This window comes from Mastomys coucha, unplaced genomic scaffold (genome assembly GCF_008632895.1).
Source record: "Mastomys coucha isolate ucsf_1 unplaced genomic scaffold, UCSF_Mcou_1 pScaffold9, whole genome shotgun sequence".
Taxonomy (NCBI): domain Eukaryota; kingdom Metazoa; phylum Chordata; class Mammalia; order Rodentia; family Muridae; genus Mastomys; species Mastomys coucha.
Genome location: NW_022196915.1, coordinates 36,822,593 through 36,839,780, shown reverse-complemented (window position 1 = coordinate 36,839,780; position 17,188 = coordinate 36,822,593). Strand labels below are relative to the sequence as shown.

General features: G+C 37.5%; 1 protein-coding gene across 1 annotated transcript; it reads left to right on the top strand.

Annotated features, from left to right (window-relative positions):
• Positions 1-3,628: 3,628 nt before the first annotated feature.
• Positions 3,629-4,603, top strand: LOC116084838 (olfactory receptor 4N2-like). Its single transcript, XM_031362109.1, has one exon. It carries the CDS (start codon positions 3,640-3,642, stop codon positions 4,564-4,566), a length of 927 nt encoding a protein of 308 aa, XP_031217969.1. The 5' UTR covers positions 3,629-3,639; the 3' UTR covers positions 4,567-4,603.
• Positions 4,604-17,188: the final 12,585 nt, after the last annotated feature.

Genomic DNA, 17,188 nt, shown 5'->3' with positions numbered 1-17,188 from the left:
TTTTTTTTTTTAAAGGGAGTTATTTATATCCTCCTTAAAGACCTCTGTTATCTTCATGAAATGGGATTTTTGGTCATTATCTTGTTTTTCAGGTGTGTAGGGTTATTCAGGTGTGCTGTGGTGGGAGATCTGGCTCTAGGTTTGCCGAATTGCATTGGGTTTTGTTGCTTATGATCTTGCACTTGCCCCTGGCCATTCAGTTATCTCTGGTGTTTCATGACCTGGGTGTCTCTGAGTGGAGTCAGCCTCCTTGGAGGCAGGCAGTGCTGTCTCTGGTTAGGGTGGCCCTTTTGTATCTCTGGATAGAGCAGGCTTCCAGTGCCTCTGGTTACTGCAGACATCCTGGGAGGCAGGCAGGCTGTAGGGTGTGGAAGATTATAGGTCTAGGTAGGAAGTAGACTAGAAGAAAGGTGGAGTTCATGGGGTGTGGGTTGGGGATTCGGTCCTGAGTTAGCTGGGTCCTGTGGCTGTCCCAGCTGGCCTGGGTATTTGGGGAGATTCTCACCTCTGTCTCTGGTTACTGCATACTTCCTGGGAGGCATGCAGCCTATAGTTTGTGGGCAGGTATTGGGCAGGTCTGAACCTTTTAATGGGGAAGGTTACATAGTTCAGTGGGCATTAGAAAGTTTGAAGGTTTTTGAGAATAGTCTCTCCCTTGCATTTGGCTAAGGATCCAACGTCCAATTTACCATCTGAAGAACAGAAAGTTTCTGGTCTTTTGAATGACCAGTTCAATGACTTCTATTTCTGATTGGATAATACAGTGGAATCTGAGTTCTAATTCTGACACTGGATGAGGACATGCCATTTTTATCTGCTCCAAATATCAGAACATTGAATATTTTCTATTAATAACCCTCTGCTTCAGAGCCTGTCAATCAATCGGTCAGTAAATTTGCATTTTTCAAATTATTTCTTTCCTTTCCATAGCACCTTCACCCCATTAAGCAGGAGAGTGTTCTTAATTATTTTAATTTTTGTTGGGGATGTGCTGGTTCAGTGAATGTTTCATTGTAGATTCTCCTCCAACAACCACAATGTCGCTAGCATTGATTAGTTAGTTAGATTTTCAGTACCAGGCAGGATTTCCCTCCTCTTTGTTTATTGGTACTGCCAAAGTATACCTGCCACTGCTGCTCCTTCGGGTTATTGTGCCAAGCTGGTTGTTGTGGTTCACAGGCATCACAGCTGGGTGCGACTTTGGTTGCCTTCCTCATTTGGAAGCGTGTACAGCCTTCTGGTATCATGATAGGTGCCTTCAGGTGGCAGGAGGCATTTAGGGTAATTCCTTCTCAAGGGACTCATATCAGTCAGTGACAGAATCTTTGTTTTAGAACCCACTGCTTACATTGCAAGTCTCAATTGACATATATTTGGACGTTTATATGAACTAAATCCCTAGTTCCATTCTTTGTCCATAACCTGTTGGCATTTTGACAGTCTCCACAGAAATTCCCTGCAGTTTAGTTAGACTTCAAATTCCCAAAGCCCATTCTCCATTGCATCACAAATTAGTTGAGTATGTCAAACTGTAAACAGTCCCTCAGTTGTAAAAAATTTAATATTAAGTTGAAACTATCAGGTGTTGCCTATTTCATTAGAAGGGAAGGGAGATGTTTGCTCTGTAAGAATATTGGTGCACTGTTAGTGAGGTAAATGTTCTTAACTATTCTTCATATTTATAAAGAATAAAACAAACATGCAAAAATATAATTCTTTAGGTGGTATACTTACTATCTTGAATGTACAGAATGATTTATGAATTAAAGTGCATTCTCACTAAAATAGTCCTTTCTCCTTCAGATATTTGAAATTGGTTTATTAGGGTTGCATAGTATTTAAAAAATAGTTTTGCCGTTTGCCCTTAGACATAAATTTATACCTACCAGCTAAAACAAGTGAGAGAATATAACTAATAATTAATATGGAAATGTTACATTGAGAATTGAAAAGAAAATATTACTTTGTATCCTGGTTTTGAAAAAGAGCAACTCTGATGTGGTTTCTTACACAGCTGGGAAAAGAGGTTCTCCTTGTCCAAGTAAGACTGATGAACCCTGATCTGAGGCTTTGCATCAGGCTGAAGTTAAACATATATAAGTTTTGACTTTGTAATCTTAGATTTGTGAAGTTAACAAATGCAACAATTTAAGTCTAAAGTTAAAAAAAGAAAATCTGTATTACACTTATTTACTTCTCAGAACTTGTACATTTTCACATTTATACAAATGATATTAATCATATCCATTAATCACTATGTCTCTTTGAGTTCCTGTTAGTGCCTTCCATGTCTTCCTTTAAATTACATGTTTTCATTTAATAATACCAAGTTCAGTTAGGGCTGCCATTGTGCACATGAGAACATGACAATCTATAACACACATTTTGAGTTTTGTTATGCTTAGGATATAATGTGTATCTTTGTATATATTTATTTTTTAGTATATACACTAAAAATGTGTGTGTGTGTGTACATGTTGTACATGTGTCTGATTTAATGTGCTAATTCTATAATTTTGACTCAACAATATATAGAAACTTGTATCATTATTATATCTATAAATAAAAGGATATAAGAGAAAGCTAAATGATAAATGAATAAGATAGAGACAGAGAAGATCTTGAACATTTAAAAGAGGTAAAATTTTAAATATTTGAACTGATTTTTAATTTGAGAGACTGGTTCTTTTACTTTTTCCTCTTTCAATCTGTTTCTTTTCAGTTGTAGATAATGAAGCCCTCTTTACTTCAACTCTATTTTCCATTTTCAATGATGTTATTATTTTATTTAAAAAATGCATTTTGGATGTAAGACTGTGTAAAACATTCTCTATAAGACTGAATTATTTTTATGTAATATAGGAGCTTTTGTTTATTCAAATTTCATCTCACAACCTCTTTGTGATAAAACAAATAGCTTAAAGGTTTCTTTGTGTAGTTGACAACAAAAGAATAATGTTATAAAAATTATAAAACTGAAATATGTCTTCAAAATCTTCAATATAAATACATGCCATGAAATTTCTGGAACTATTATAACAGTAAATTTTCAGATTTTTTTCTGATATGGAACAATCCCCTCAGAGAGAAATTATCATTGAGAAAAGCATCAGTTTGTTCTTCAACTACCCAAAAGTTTCTGTATTCATACTTGATTAATGACATCTCCACTAAGGAAAACTATCCTCAGAAGTTAGGGAATTTTTTGTTGTTACTTGGGGAAGAGTTTTTAAGCCATAACTGATATCTAGAAAACAAATATCAACTGATAATATAATTCAGTAATTTTGATAAATAAATAAATATGAAACAATTACTTCATAGTTAAGGCATAGAATCTACATATCATTCCTCTTAACTATAAATCTTTATCCATTTCCTTGAAAAACATATACATGAAGACTTAAATATGTATAGGTAAGTTTGTATTCTTTGTCAAAAAACAATAAACAAACCAAAGCAAACCAAAGTAAACCAAACCAAACCAATTTCTTTTAGGGAAATTAGAAATAAACCCAGAACAACAGAATGATGAGATAATACACCAGTGTCTAACCATGCTTCTAGAATAATAGCTATGATTTAATTAGAAGAGACATGAAGAATTGTTTTATTTGTTTATTTGTGTAGGAACTGGTGATGGAGACGGAAAACAGGACAGTTGTCACAGAATTCATCTTCACAGGACTGACGCAGTCGCATGATATTCAACACTTGGTTTTTGTTCTGAGCTTAATTTTCTACATCATCATCTTGCCTGGAAATGTCTTCATCATCCTCACCATCATATCAGACCCTGGACTCACCGCTCCTCTTTACTTATTCTTGGGAAATTTGGCCTTCCTGGATGCCTCCTACTCCTTCATTGTGGCTCCCAGGATGTTGATAGACATCTTCTCTGAAAAGAAGATAATCTCCTACAAAGCTTGCATCACTCAGCTATTCTTTTTACACTTCCTTGGAGGAGGGGAATTTTTACTACTGGTTGTGATGGCCTTTGACCGCTACATTGCCATCTGCAGGCCTTTATATTACTCCACTGTCATGAGTCCCAGAACCTGCTATGTAATGTTGTTGGCTCCATGGCTTGGAGGTTTTGTTCACTCCGTTATTCAGGTTGTCATCATCCTTCGCTTGCCCTTCTGTGGTCCAAATCATCTAGATAACTTTTTCTGTGATGTCCCACAGGTCATCAAGCTAGCCTGTACAGACACCTTTGCAGTTGAGCTTCTTATGATCTTCAATAGTGGCCTGCTTACCCTTGTGTGTTTTCTTGGTCTTCTAACTTCCTATGCAGTTATCTTATGCCATGTTCATAGGTCAGCTTCTGAGGGAAAAAACAAAGCTATATCTACATGTACCACTCATGTTATCATTATATTTCTTATGTTTGGACCTGCAATTTTTATTTATACACGTCCATTCACTGCCCTATCAGCTGACAAAGTGGTTTCTTTCTTCCATACAGTAATATTCCCCTTATTGAATCCTGTGATTTATACCCTTCGTAACCAGGAAGTAAAAACTTCCATGAAAAAGTTATTTATTCGTCAAGTAATTTGTTAATTGTTTTTTAAAGAAGAAATCAGGCAAGAATGATCTGACATGGTATTTATTAAGTTATATAATAAGGGATGCTCTTCTTGATTAGATCTTGTTTTTCAGATACTATTATAGGCAACTTGATGAATTTATACATAGCTAGGGAATGAAAATTGTTTTAAAGAACCCAAAAGAAACAATAGATTTGTCTAAGTACAATGAATGAGAATGATTGTTTTATGGATTAAATTTATATTATGTGTGGATTAAAACTCTAAAGGGCAATATGCTAAAATCAATTGTTTCAGTATCTCCATAACAGTAGTAATTCCGTCTTTGTATTCAAGTATCACAAGTAATTCACAGTTCTGTCTGTTGTGTAATGGATCATGACCATAAGATTCTATGAATAGATTCATTCATTTTAGTTCATCAAGTTCTCCATACAAAGATTACTGTGGCTCTCCAAATAAGAAATAGACTATTTTCTTTTACTTTTCTAGACCAAAGTATAATGGTATTTGTATTGGGCTCTATTGCTTTCATTTTTTTAAGCACTTGAAAAATAAGGATGTTGCTATTCCAAAGCCTATTTCTACAAGTATTATGAAAAATAAGGAAGAAAAGGAAAGTTTCATACTGGAGCTGCTTTAACAATTACACAGGCACATGATTGACCACACTGAGAAACAACACTTATTTGCCAAAATTGGACTGAGTTTCCATATACTCAGTTCTGTATGATGCACTAGTGGTTTGCTGGTCACTGATTGTTTCTTGTAGTCATTATATTGATTTAAAGAATTTTCAAGAATTATTTTATGAATATGAGTATTTTGACTTTATGTATGTTTATGCACTATATCTATGCCTGTTGTCCACAGAATTCAGAGGAGGGTGTCAAATCACCTGGAACTGCAGTTATGAATGAAAATCCATAACTGTTGTCAGAATTACAACCCAGCTCCTCTGAAAGATCAGCAGATGCTCTCAACCACAGAGATATCAGTTGGACTTCTAGTCAACAGGTTATATCTCTATCTGTTCCTGTTCTGCTATCTTAGACACAGGTATTATGTCAGTGCTTTCTGGACAAAAGAGGAGAGATCTTCATTTCCCTTTTCATATGTTAAGTCTATGCTCAAATTCCTTGTGAAAAAACCCAAGACAGACACTTGGCTGATTTTACCCCTTTTATGTAGCCTGTCAAAAAGTATCTATCTCTTTTTATACTTCTTCATGATGTCACTTTCTGTCAAGTTTGTATCTCTCCCAGATTGCCTTAATCAAGTACACAAAAAAGAGAGGTTCTTTCATGCCATTACATCCCTTTAAATGTTCAATTTTGATAAAAATTGAGAAAAATATAAAAGCTATATTTATTTTGAGTTTATATCTTAATTATAATTCTTTCTCCTTTCTTTTCCTTTCTTCAAATGCCATCATAATCCCATCCTAACTCTCTGCCACATTCATGGCCTCTTTTTTGTCCATTGTTATTGAATGTAGATATGTGTTTGTATATATATATATATATATATATATATATATATATATATATATATATTCAGGGAGCATTGTGGAACAGAGCATGTAAAAAATTGTAAGAGCAAGGGTATCAGGGACTTTGCTATGAGATATGTCTCATTTATATACATATATATGAGACATCTATATATACATATATGTGTATATATATGTATATACATATATATTCATATATATGTATATATCAAGAGAGCATAATCTCCAACAATTTATAAATGTTCTTATACCCCTACATACCTCTCATCAAGAAAACCTCTTCTCAAAAGACAGAGAATACTATAGTAAATAAAACCCATCAAAGTACATACCTATGGACCCATAGTTTTTAAAGGTTCTACTTCACTTCTGTCTAGATAGCTGTTCCTTTTTAGTTTTACTATCTACTTGGGTATACTGTCTTACTGCTACCTTCCTGTGGAAGCATTTTCTGAATTCTCCCTCTTCTGGTACATGGTTTTGACACCCTATGCCCCATATTGCTCCTTTCCTGGGAAATCATTCCCTTGTTCTCTGGGGATTAATCTTTATTTTCTCCATGGAGCACTAAAGTAAAATTTTCATGGTAAGAAAATATTTATGAGAAGGAATACACACTCTTTCCTAGTATATGTAAATGAAGGACAAATGTAAGAATACAACTCTGAAAGAGAACTGAGGTAATGATAGTGTAGAAATAAACTTCAACAAATGAGTTCTAGTCCTAAATGTGATGCCCAAGGTACTGAGTTTTCCTATGAAAAATAAATTTGGGACACAGAATTATGCACCTTGGACATTTTGATTAAATTGTTAAGAAATATTATTTTCTTTAAAGCCACTTAATAATGATATTAACATTAATCCTGTAAAGATAAAAAACATTATTGTATGTACTATATTAAACTGAAGAATGTAATTAAGTAGTATTTGTAAAAAATAACTTGCCAGAATTATGTTAATTAATTGAGAAAATCCAGGAATAAAAGGTTGTCTTCACTGTTATGCTTCTGTGAAGCAAAGAATATTTAGTATACATCTATGATGGCAGATCATTAGTTATAATCCTTGGAGTATAATCATCATAAAGGCCACAAAGAAATTGGTGACTATATGTAGGAAAGGCGTGTCATCATTGTGCACTCTCATGCAACTGTCAGGTACAGGTATTACAGAAAATGGTGCAGACGTTTTTCTAATATTGAAAAACTAGTATATCCACCAGCAATCCTACTCCTGGACATTTATCTGAAACAATTGAAACACTACCTTTAACCAATACCAGAACTACCATACTTACAGTAGCATTCTTCACAGTAATTACTGTGTGAAAGCAACATGTGAACCAATAGATAAGAAGCTAAAATCTGATATATGAGCATATACCTAAGAATGATATTTAATGAAAAAGGGTAAGATGTTGTTATTTGTGAAAAGATAAATGAACTTTGGAAGAGATTTTTATCAATTTAATTAAAAACACATAAAGGAAGATATTCAGTATCAGTTCCTTGTAGTTGTAATATCAAAAAGTAGAAATTATAAAACCAGGTAGGGGCTTACTAAGGTCTGAAATTGAAGAAAAGAGATAGATGTTTGTCAAGGACAGTTTTATGATATGAAATAAAAAAAATGGAATAATTCCTGAAGTTTTAATGTTTATTCTCACGAGTACTATAACATTCTAGTTTTGGCTTGAAATATAATTATAAAGTAGAAATTTTTTAGTGTCCTCACTACCCCTTTTCCTCCTCACATTGTATGTGTGTGATGTGATGATTCTGCAGTGTATCTGTATAAAGAAAGATTGCCTTTTATATCCTGAATATTTTTTTTCTTTTCTTTTTTAAATTTAGTACATTTGTTTTTTACAGTCTGCTCATTGCTCCACTCGCAGTCTGCCTTTGCACTGTTCCTCACCTCATCCCTTGTCTCCCCTCCACCCCCGACCAGCCTCCCTACTCCCTGGGACCTCAAGTCTCTCAAGGGTTGAGCAAGACTTCTCTCAGTGAGGCCAGACCTGGATGTCCTTTGCCATCTATGTGCTTGGAGCCTTGGACCAGCTAGTGTTTGCTGCCTGGTTGGTGGCTCAGTGTCTGAGAGATCTCGAGGGTCCAGGTTTATTGAGAAGTCTTCCTATATGGTTGCCCTTTTCTCCACCTTCTTCCAGCCATTTCCTAATTCAACCATAAAAGTCCCAGACTTCAGTCCAAGGGTTGGGTGTAAGTATGTGCATCTGTCTCAATCAGCAGTTTGTTGGGCCTCTCTGAGGACAGCCACAGTGGGCTCCTGTTTGTAAGTGCACCACAGCATCAGTAATAGTTTCAGAACTTGGAGTCTTCCCTTGAGATGGATCCCAATTTGAGTTGGTCACTTTACTGCTTTTTCTTAAGACTGTTCTCCATTTCTGTCCCTGGAGTTCTTTTAGACAGGAACAATTCTGGGTCAGTGTTTTTGACTGTGGGTTGGCAAGTCTATCTCTCTACTTGATGCCCTGTCTTTCAACTGGAGGTGAACTCTATGAGTTCCCTCTATCCACTATTGGGCATTTCATGTAAGTCTCTCACCTCCCAGGTCTCTGGTACTTTCTAGAGGGTCCTCCCACCTCCTACCCTACTCCACCCTCACCCCAGAGGTTGCAAATTTCCATTTATTCTGCTGGCCCTCAGGGCTAGTCTCCTGTCTCCCCTCACCCATACTTTGTCAAGTTCTCTTTTTCCCTTCCCCCTCCTCTCTCCCACCCAGGTTTCTGACTCCCCCTGCTTCTTCTCCCTCCCAAGTGGGATTGAGGCATCATCACTTGGCCCTTCTGTTTGTTGACCATCTTAGTTCTGTGGATTGTATCCTGGGTATTCTGTACTTTTTTTTTTTTTTGATAATATCCACTTATTATTGAGTACAGGATATTTTCTAGTTCCATCCATTGGCCTGTAAAACTTGATGTTCTTGTTCTTAATAGTTGAATAGTATTACACCTTGAATATTTTTACTATTAATTTTTAAGGTAAATATTTAAGAATTAAAGTTCTCTGAATCCTGTGACCTATAATGACAACAGATCTGGCAAGATATTTCTACTTATATGGTAATGGTAGGACTATTGTGGGATCAACCAAGCATTTTTGATTGGATTTACTTTCTTTCCACAAGATGAAACACACACCTGGAATCATTACTGGGGTCATGACACTGCATCTAGTCCTCTTATATGCATGTGAAAGAATCTATTAATATTATTCTGCTTAAGTGGATATAGTACTAAAACACTAATGATTCACAGATTAATGCATCTTTCAATCCTTATGAGAAAAACTTTTATTTGTAGTCTGTGATGGTTAATTCAGAGAGCTACTGTCAATGAGCAGAGAATTTCAAACCATTGAATACTCAGTCCTCAAATAGACATCTGTGTGGTCCTCCCAAGGCTCAGTGGTCATGAAATAAGTGACAAAAAGAGAAAGAAAGGGCAGAGTCATTGGTGAACACAAGTATATAGTGTCTCTAGATACACCAAGGCAGCAGCATATATGAACTTCCAGTAATTGTAACAGCATGAACATGCATATTCAATGCATATTCAAGCCAAAATGAATCCCAGCATAGAGAAGGGAGGTAACAGCAGAAGAGGTAATAGCTCTTATTACCTGTGGAGTAAGGGAGAACCTTTTTCTTTGAGCAGGATGCCATATTCCAGGTAAAAGACACAGGTTCATAGCAGTAAACACTGTAACTATTGTGTGAAAACAAACAAATAAACAAGACACAAAGCTGAGTGGACAGAGAAAAGTGGTCCCAACACAATTCTTCAAAGACATGGAAAGGACAATTCTCAAATTCATCTGGAAAGGCAAAAGACCCAGAATAGTGAAAACAGTACTTAACAATAAAAGAATGACTGGAGGAATCACCATCCCTGACCTCCAGAGTGTGGTCATGATAGGTCCCTTTTTGTGAGCACTCCATAGTCTCACCTTTATTAAAACTCAATAGCAACAATAACAGAAACAACAGTTTAGAGGGAAACCCACTCCTTTGCTGCAGCACAGCAGATCCTGATTAGCAGAGATGGTCCATAGTTTTAAGGTATTTATTGTAGAAAAGCAGAAAGACAGAAGAATAGAGAAACAGAGGCTGTCCATGGTCACATGGAGGTAGGGGGAGGGAAGGAGGAGAGCGTAAAAGCAAGAGGGTAAGAGAGACAAGAAAGGCAAGAGAGAGAGAGGAGGGGGCAAACAGCTCCTTTTATAATTTTGCTGGACTACCTTGCTGTTGCCAGGTGGAGTGCAGTCAGAATACCAGGAGCTTGGGCCATCGATGGCCACAGGATTATGGAGTTGAGGGCTTGTGGTGTCAGGAGTCTAATGTATGGGAGCATATCTCACAGATCTGTTCCTTGTAGAATTTTCTACTGGGTCTCAGGAGTAGAGCCTTGCTCAACCAGAACACAGACTGTTTTTCACAGTCCAACAACAAGGGTGTAGTGATGGACCTGGGAGGGAAAAGGCATAGGGGGATGGAGAGGGAGACGTGATCTGGTATTGGGTGGGGGAAAAAGGCTAAAATCCCTGAGGGTCAGCAGAAAGAATGGAAACATGCCACTTCGGGAGGTAGGAGGTTGGGGGAACCCTCCAGAATGTACCAGAGACCTCGAAGGTGCAAGACTCTCAGGATTCAAAGAGAGGGACCTTAGATGAAATGCCCTACATTGGAGAGAGGGAACTTGTAGAGCCCACCTCCAGAAGAAAGACAGGGCATCAAGTGAGGGATGGGGTTGCTATCCAACAGTTAAAAACTCTGACCCATAATTGTCCCTATCTGAAAGAACTGCAGGGATGAAAATGGAGAGGAGCCTGAGGAAAAGTAGGTCCAGTGACAGGCTCAAAGTGGGATCCAGCTCAAGTGGAGGCCTCAAGACCTGACACTATTACTGAGGCTATGGAGCACTCACAAAAAGGAATCTGTCATGACTGCCCTCTGTAAGACCTGACAAGCAGCTGAAAGAGTCAAATATTTGTACCCAAAAAATGGACAGAAGCTGCTGACCCCTGTGGTTGAATTAGGGGAAAGCTGGAAGAAGCTGAGGAGGAGGGCAACCCTGTAGGAGGACCAGCAGTCTCAATTAACCTGGACCCCTGAGATCTCTCAGATACTGGAACACCAACCAGGCAGCATACATCAGCTGATAGAAGGCTTCCAACACATATTCAGCAGAGGGCTGCTGGGTCTGACTTTAGTCAGAGAAGATGCACCTAACCCTCAAGAGACTGGAGGCCCCAGAGGGTTTAGAGGTCTGGTGGGATGGAGGTGGGTGGGGGCATCCTCATGGAGACAGGGGGTGAGTAGAAGGCATGGGATGTGGAACAGTTGGAGGGTGGAAAGGGAGTAGAATAAAATCTAGAGTTTATAATAAATTTAAAAAAGAATTCTCAAAGGCCTACTAATACAAAGGAGTGAAAATCTAAAGTTGTACTTAAGTATGCATGTAAATTATCTTAGTTAGACAAAAGATGTTTTTCATGTTTAAAATGATTTTATTGCATATAAGTTATACAAAATTGTGGATTTACTTTTACCAGTTTCATAACCCTGGTATGCACATCAATCATATTTGTCCCCATTGTCCTCTCCTTTAATCCACTCAGGATCTCAGAGTTCTGCCTAATGTTTAACTGTTGGTCTCTGCGTCTATTCTCAACACTTGCTGTATAAGCCAGTCTAGTGATGATTATATTGGGTTTCTGTCTATGAGTATTGCAGAATATCATTATGGATCATTTCATTTATTTTTAAATATTTATTCATTTACTTATCCACTGTGTGTGTGTGTGTGTGTGTGTGTGTGTGTATGTGTGTGTATGTGATCCTGTTTGATTCTATTCTAGCTTCTGGTTCCTGGACATCTATGAGTGTAATGGGTGGGCTCCCTTTAGTGGCATGGGTCTCAATAGAACTGGATGGCTATTCCCTAATTTCTGTTCGACCTTTACCTCAAGCTCATTTTGTAGTCAACGACAACTACAAGTCAAAGGTTTTGTGGTTGGGTTGATGTCCCAATCCCTCTACTGGAAGTCTAGCATAGTTATAGGAAATGGCTAGTTTAGGCTTTGTAGCCCCTAGGTAAGACAGGGATCCTTATCTAGGATCACCCTTGTAGATATCTGAAAGTTTCCTTTGCACTAGGTCTCTAGCCCATCCTGGAGATGCTCCCAAATTCCAGTTGTTTCTCCTAATACTTTCTTCATTTTCCAAACTGATCCCTCCTGTTCCCATCTCCCCACATCCCAGTTTCCTCCCCCAACCACAATATCTATTCTATTTTGTCTACTCAAGGAGATTATGTTGTCCATCAGCAACGTTAAGGAGTGGGTTACCTGGAAATATGGAGTTAGAAAGAAGAGCAGCAGCAAGAGAGAGTTAGGGATAGGATAGAGTGGCCACGGATATACCTACCCACGTGGAAGGGTATAAATTAGACGGGAGACATGACTGCTCAGCCATCTTGATTTTAATGCATCTCCTTTGTCCCCACAACAGGTATATTACCTGGGACAAAAACCACTCCCCCCCAAATACGTCAGCATGACAGTCCAATCAGTGACTTCCTTGTTTCTCTGTGGGGGTGGAGCTTTCGAATGTAACTGGAACCAGGTTGGAGGCATGGCGAATAGCAGGAGATGGGCAGAGAGGTGTGGCTATCAGAGGCAGGTCTCAAACCAGGACGGTTACAATTATGAGTCACTTCCTTGAACTCTCCTTGTTAGTTAGCATCTCTGGGTCTGTGGATTGTAACATGGTTATTATTTATGGCTAAATGTCCACTTATTAGTGAGTACATACCATGTTTGTTTTTTGTGTCTGGTTTACCTCACTCAGGATGAATTTTCTTTTAGTTCTATCCCTTTGCCTGAAAACTTCATATCAATTTCTTTAACAGCTGAGTAATAATCCAATTGTAGATGTACCACATTTTCTGTATCAATTCTTTGGACAAGGAGTATCTGGGTTGTTTCTAGTTTCTAGATATCACAAATAAAACTGCTGTTTGCATAGTTAAGCAAACATGTGTGGATTTATGTCCATGTGGTAGGATGGAGTATTCTTTGGGTATGTGTCTAGGAGTGGTAGACATTATCTTGAGGAAGATCAACTTCCAGTGTTCTGAGAGATCACCAACATAGCTGTAAAAATTTACACTCCCAGCAGCAATGGAGCAATGTTTCCCTTGCTCCAAATTTTCATTAGCATGCACTGTTACTTGTGGTTTTGATCATAGCCATTCTGACAACTGTAAGATGGAATCTCAGAGTTGTTTTGATTTACATTTCCTTGATGACTACATTTCTTTAAGTGCTTCTGAGCTATTTTAGATTCTTTGTTGAGAATTCTCTGTTTAAATCTACACCCTAATTTTTAATCAGATTATTTGATTTGTTTGTGCCTAGGTTCTTGAGATTTTTATATACATTGAATATTAGCCCTCTTTGAGATATGGAGTTGGTGAAAATGTTTTCCTGTTTTGTAGGCTGTCATTTTGTCTTATTGGCAGGATTCTTTCCCATAACAAAAATATTTAATTTGAATGAGGTCTTATTTATTAATTGTTGATGTGCCTGTACTTTTGTTGTTCTGTTCTAGAGGTTGTCTCCTGTGCCAATATGTTTTTTAGGTTGTTCCACACTTTCTTTTCTATCAGGTTCATTGTATCTGGTTTTATATTGATGTCTTTGATGCATATGGATTTAAGTTTATGAGTAAGTATGGATGTATTTACACTCTTCTACATGCACATCAGCACCATTCTTTGAAGATAATTTCTTTCTTCCATTGTATAATTTTAGCTTCTTTATCAAAATTCAGATGACCATAAGTCTGTGAATTTATATCTGGGTTCAATTTAATTCCATTATGAAATCTGTTTGTTCTAAGGCCAATACCATGCAGTTTTTATTATTATAGCTCTGTAGTAGAGTGTTTCAGCTTTCCTATTTTTCTTTTCCATATGAAATTGAGTATCATTCCTTCCAGGTTTGTAAAGAATTGTGTGGAATTTTGATGGATATTGCATTGAATCTGCTGATTGCTTTTGGTAAGGTGGCCATTTTTACTATGTTAATCCTACCCATTGGTAATTATGGAAGATCTTTCCATCTTTTGATATTTTCTTCAATTTCTTTCCCCAAAGACATAGAGCTCTTGTCATACAGTTTTTTCACTTGCTTGGTTAGAGCTAAGCCAAAATTTTTTCTCTTATTTGTGACTACTATGATTGGCGTTATTTCCCTAATTTCTTCCTCAGCTTGCTTAATTGCTTGTATATAGGAAAGCTACAACTTTTTTTTATTGGAATTAATTTTGTATCTAGCCACTTTGCTGAAGGTGTTTCTAGGTTGTAGGAGTTCCCTGATAGAATCTTGGGATTTCTTATGTATACTATTATATCATCTAAGCATAGTGGTACTTTGACTTTTCTTTTCGAATTTATATCCCCTTGACCTCTTTTAGTTGTCTTATCATCCTAGCTAGAACTTCAAGTAGTATATGGAAAATATTTGAAAAGTCTTGTTCCTTATTATATTGGAATTGCTTTGAGTTTGACTCCATTTAACTTGATGTTGGCTATTGGGTTGCTGTAAAGTGCTATTATTATGTTTAGGTATGTATATTGTATTCCTGATTTCTCTAAGATATTTATCATGAAGAAGTATTGAAGATTGTCAAAAGCTTTTCAGAATCTAATGAGATGTTCATGTATGTGTACATGGGGGGGGGGTTCCTTTCAGTTTAGTTATATAGTAGATTATATTCACAGGTTTTCATGTCTTGAGCTGCTCCTGTACCTTTACAATAAAGCCTACCTGATCATGGTAGATGATGTCTTTAACATGTTCTTGGATTTGGTTTGCAAGTATGTTAAGTATTTTCTTGTCGATGTTCATGAGGAAAATTGGTCTGAAATTCTCTTTCTTTTCTAAATCATTGGGTGATTTGGGTTTCAGGGTAACTATAGCCTCATAGGATGAGTGTGACAATATATTTTTTCTGTTTCTGTTTTGTGAAATAATTTGAGGAGTATTGCTATTATCTCTTCTTTATAAGTTGGATAGATTCTATACTAAAACCATCTGACCCTGTTTTTGTTTGTTTTTGCTTTTGTTTTTGTTGTTGTTTAGGAGATTTTAATGACTGCTTCTATTTCTGTAGGAGTTACAGGTCTATGTAAATTATTTACTTGAACTTGATTTAACTTTGGTAAGTTATATCTATCAAGAAAATTGTTCATTTCATTTTGACTTTCCAACTTTTCAATTTCATGGACAAAAAGGCCTTTATCATGTTCGCACAGGCTGTTTTAGAGGCTTTTGCTTGTGTCTCGGCTGTTTTGGAATCTTGTGTCTTCTCTGATAGTGTTTCTGGGTTCTGGGAGAGACAGTATTGTTCTGGCTGTTACTGACTATGTTTTTATACTGACAACTAGGTATCTGTATCCTGGCCTTCTCATCTGGTGTCTCCCCAGGGAATGTCTGCTGATGTAGGAGGCTGGAAGTGAGGGAGAAATTGAGAAAAGGATGTGTGTAGGAGGAGATCTTTGTGATCTATTGGGGATGGGTCAGAGAGGAAAGGGAGACTTCGTCGGGTGTTCTGATAGAGAGTGAAGGAAGATATTGAGATATTGGATTTGAAGGAGCAGAAGGAGAAATGAAAATCTCCAGTCAGCTTACTTCATTTCTTGGCAGGAGTAACCTGTGGGTTTTCATTTTTCAACTGAGAAGAAAAACTGTACAATACATTTTACATATTATTTCCCTTTCTCAACTTTTCCTAGATCTTCCTCATTGCTCTATCCACCAAACTTCATGTTTCTTTCTCCCTCTCCAAAAAGGAAAACACTCCATAAATAAATAAACAAACAAACAAATAAATAAAATCATAAAAAAACAAACAAACTAAAAATGAGAAAAACTAATAGGACAAAAAATAAAGAAATTGAGAAAGGGGAAATCAGCTTTCTCCAGTAGAATGTTACTGGTTATATTGATCATATTACTGGGCAGATCTCATGTCTAGAAGCAATTGGCCAGCACAAACTAAGGTTTTATAAAATGTGACTTTACCTTTAGTAGTATTTACAGCAAAACTGGCCTAGAAAAAAAAACAGGACTTTGTTTTCTTTTTACTAAGAGAAACATTTAAAACCTATGATTTTATTTGTTTGTATGTTGCCTGTTGGGCATAGTTAATGATTTTTGATACCCACTGCCTTAACACTAGATAGGACATTCCTAGTGCATGGCCTAATGATAATGGGATTTGTTTTGGTGGATAAATATTTAAACATGCCTATAAAATTTGGTCTGCTATGTCGCGACCAGTCTCGCCCGCAAGAACGATGCGGCAACAGGATTCTTCTCAGCAGCACTTTATTTGGAGCTCCTCTTGAAGTTTGAAGCGAAGGACCCCGATACCCTGGAGCTGCTGGCTTATATAGCCGAGCGAGACTGTCTGATTGGTGCACCATGCAGACACCTCATTAACCTACCCCCGCGGGAGGGGGGCGAGCAAACGTGTTACTGTCTGATTAGTTTAGTGCAAGCACCTTATTAGCATATCCCCATCGGGAGGGGGAGAGCCGAGAGACGTGTCACTGTTACCGAGCGCCTGCGCCAAGCAGCTGTCCGTGGTATGGAAGTGAAGTTTGGCGCCATTTTGGATAGACGCTGGCCGGTGGCCAACATCTCCCCCTTTTGTTTTTAGTTTGGCTCAGGACTCTGTTCAATCAAGGTCCGCCCGTCCTGAAGGGAGGTCCGATCGAGAACAGGCTATCCCGGCTGGAAAAAGGTTTACCCTGCCCTACCACGTGCAATGAGAACAAGTTCAGTGGGCACAAGGGCCAGGGGCCATAGAAAGAAAGAGAGAAACTCATACCATTCGTGGTGCAATGGGAGGACATTCCCACACGGTGCAATGGCTATGATAGAAGAGTAAAAAGCAAGGGGTTTTTAAGAGTCTTTAAAGGCTGCCAACCAAACTTCAGGAGAAGTTCAGGATCGTGCCTTCACGATCTAAGGCAAGCAGGGCTTGAGTGATCAGGACTTTGTCTCTGGCTCGAGTTCTTTTCAGTTTG

Excerpts from the sequence above, each read along its gene's own strand:
- LOC116084838 (XM_031362109.1), top strand. The coding sequence starts at position 3,640 with ATGGAGACGGAAAACAGGACAGTTGTCACAGAATTCATCTTCACAGGA.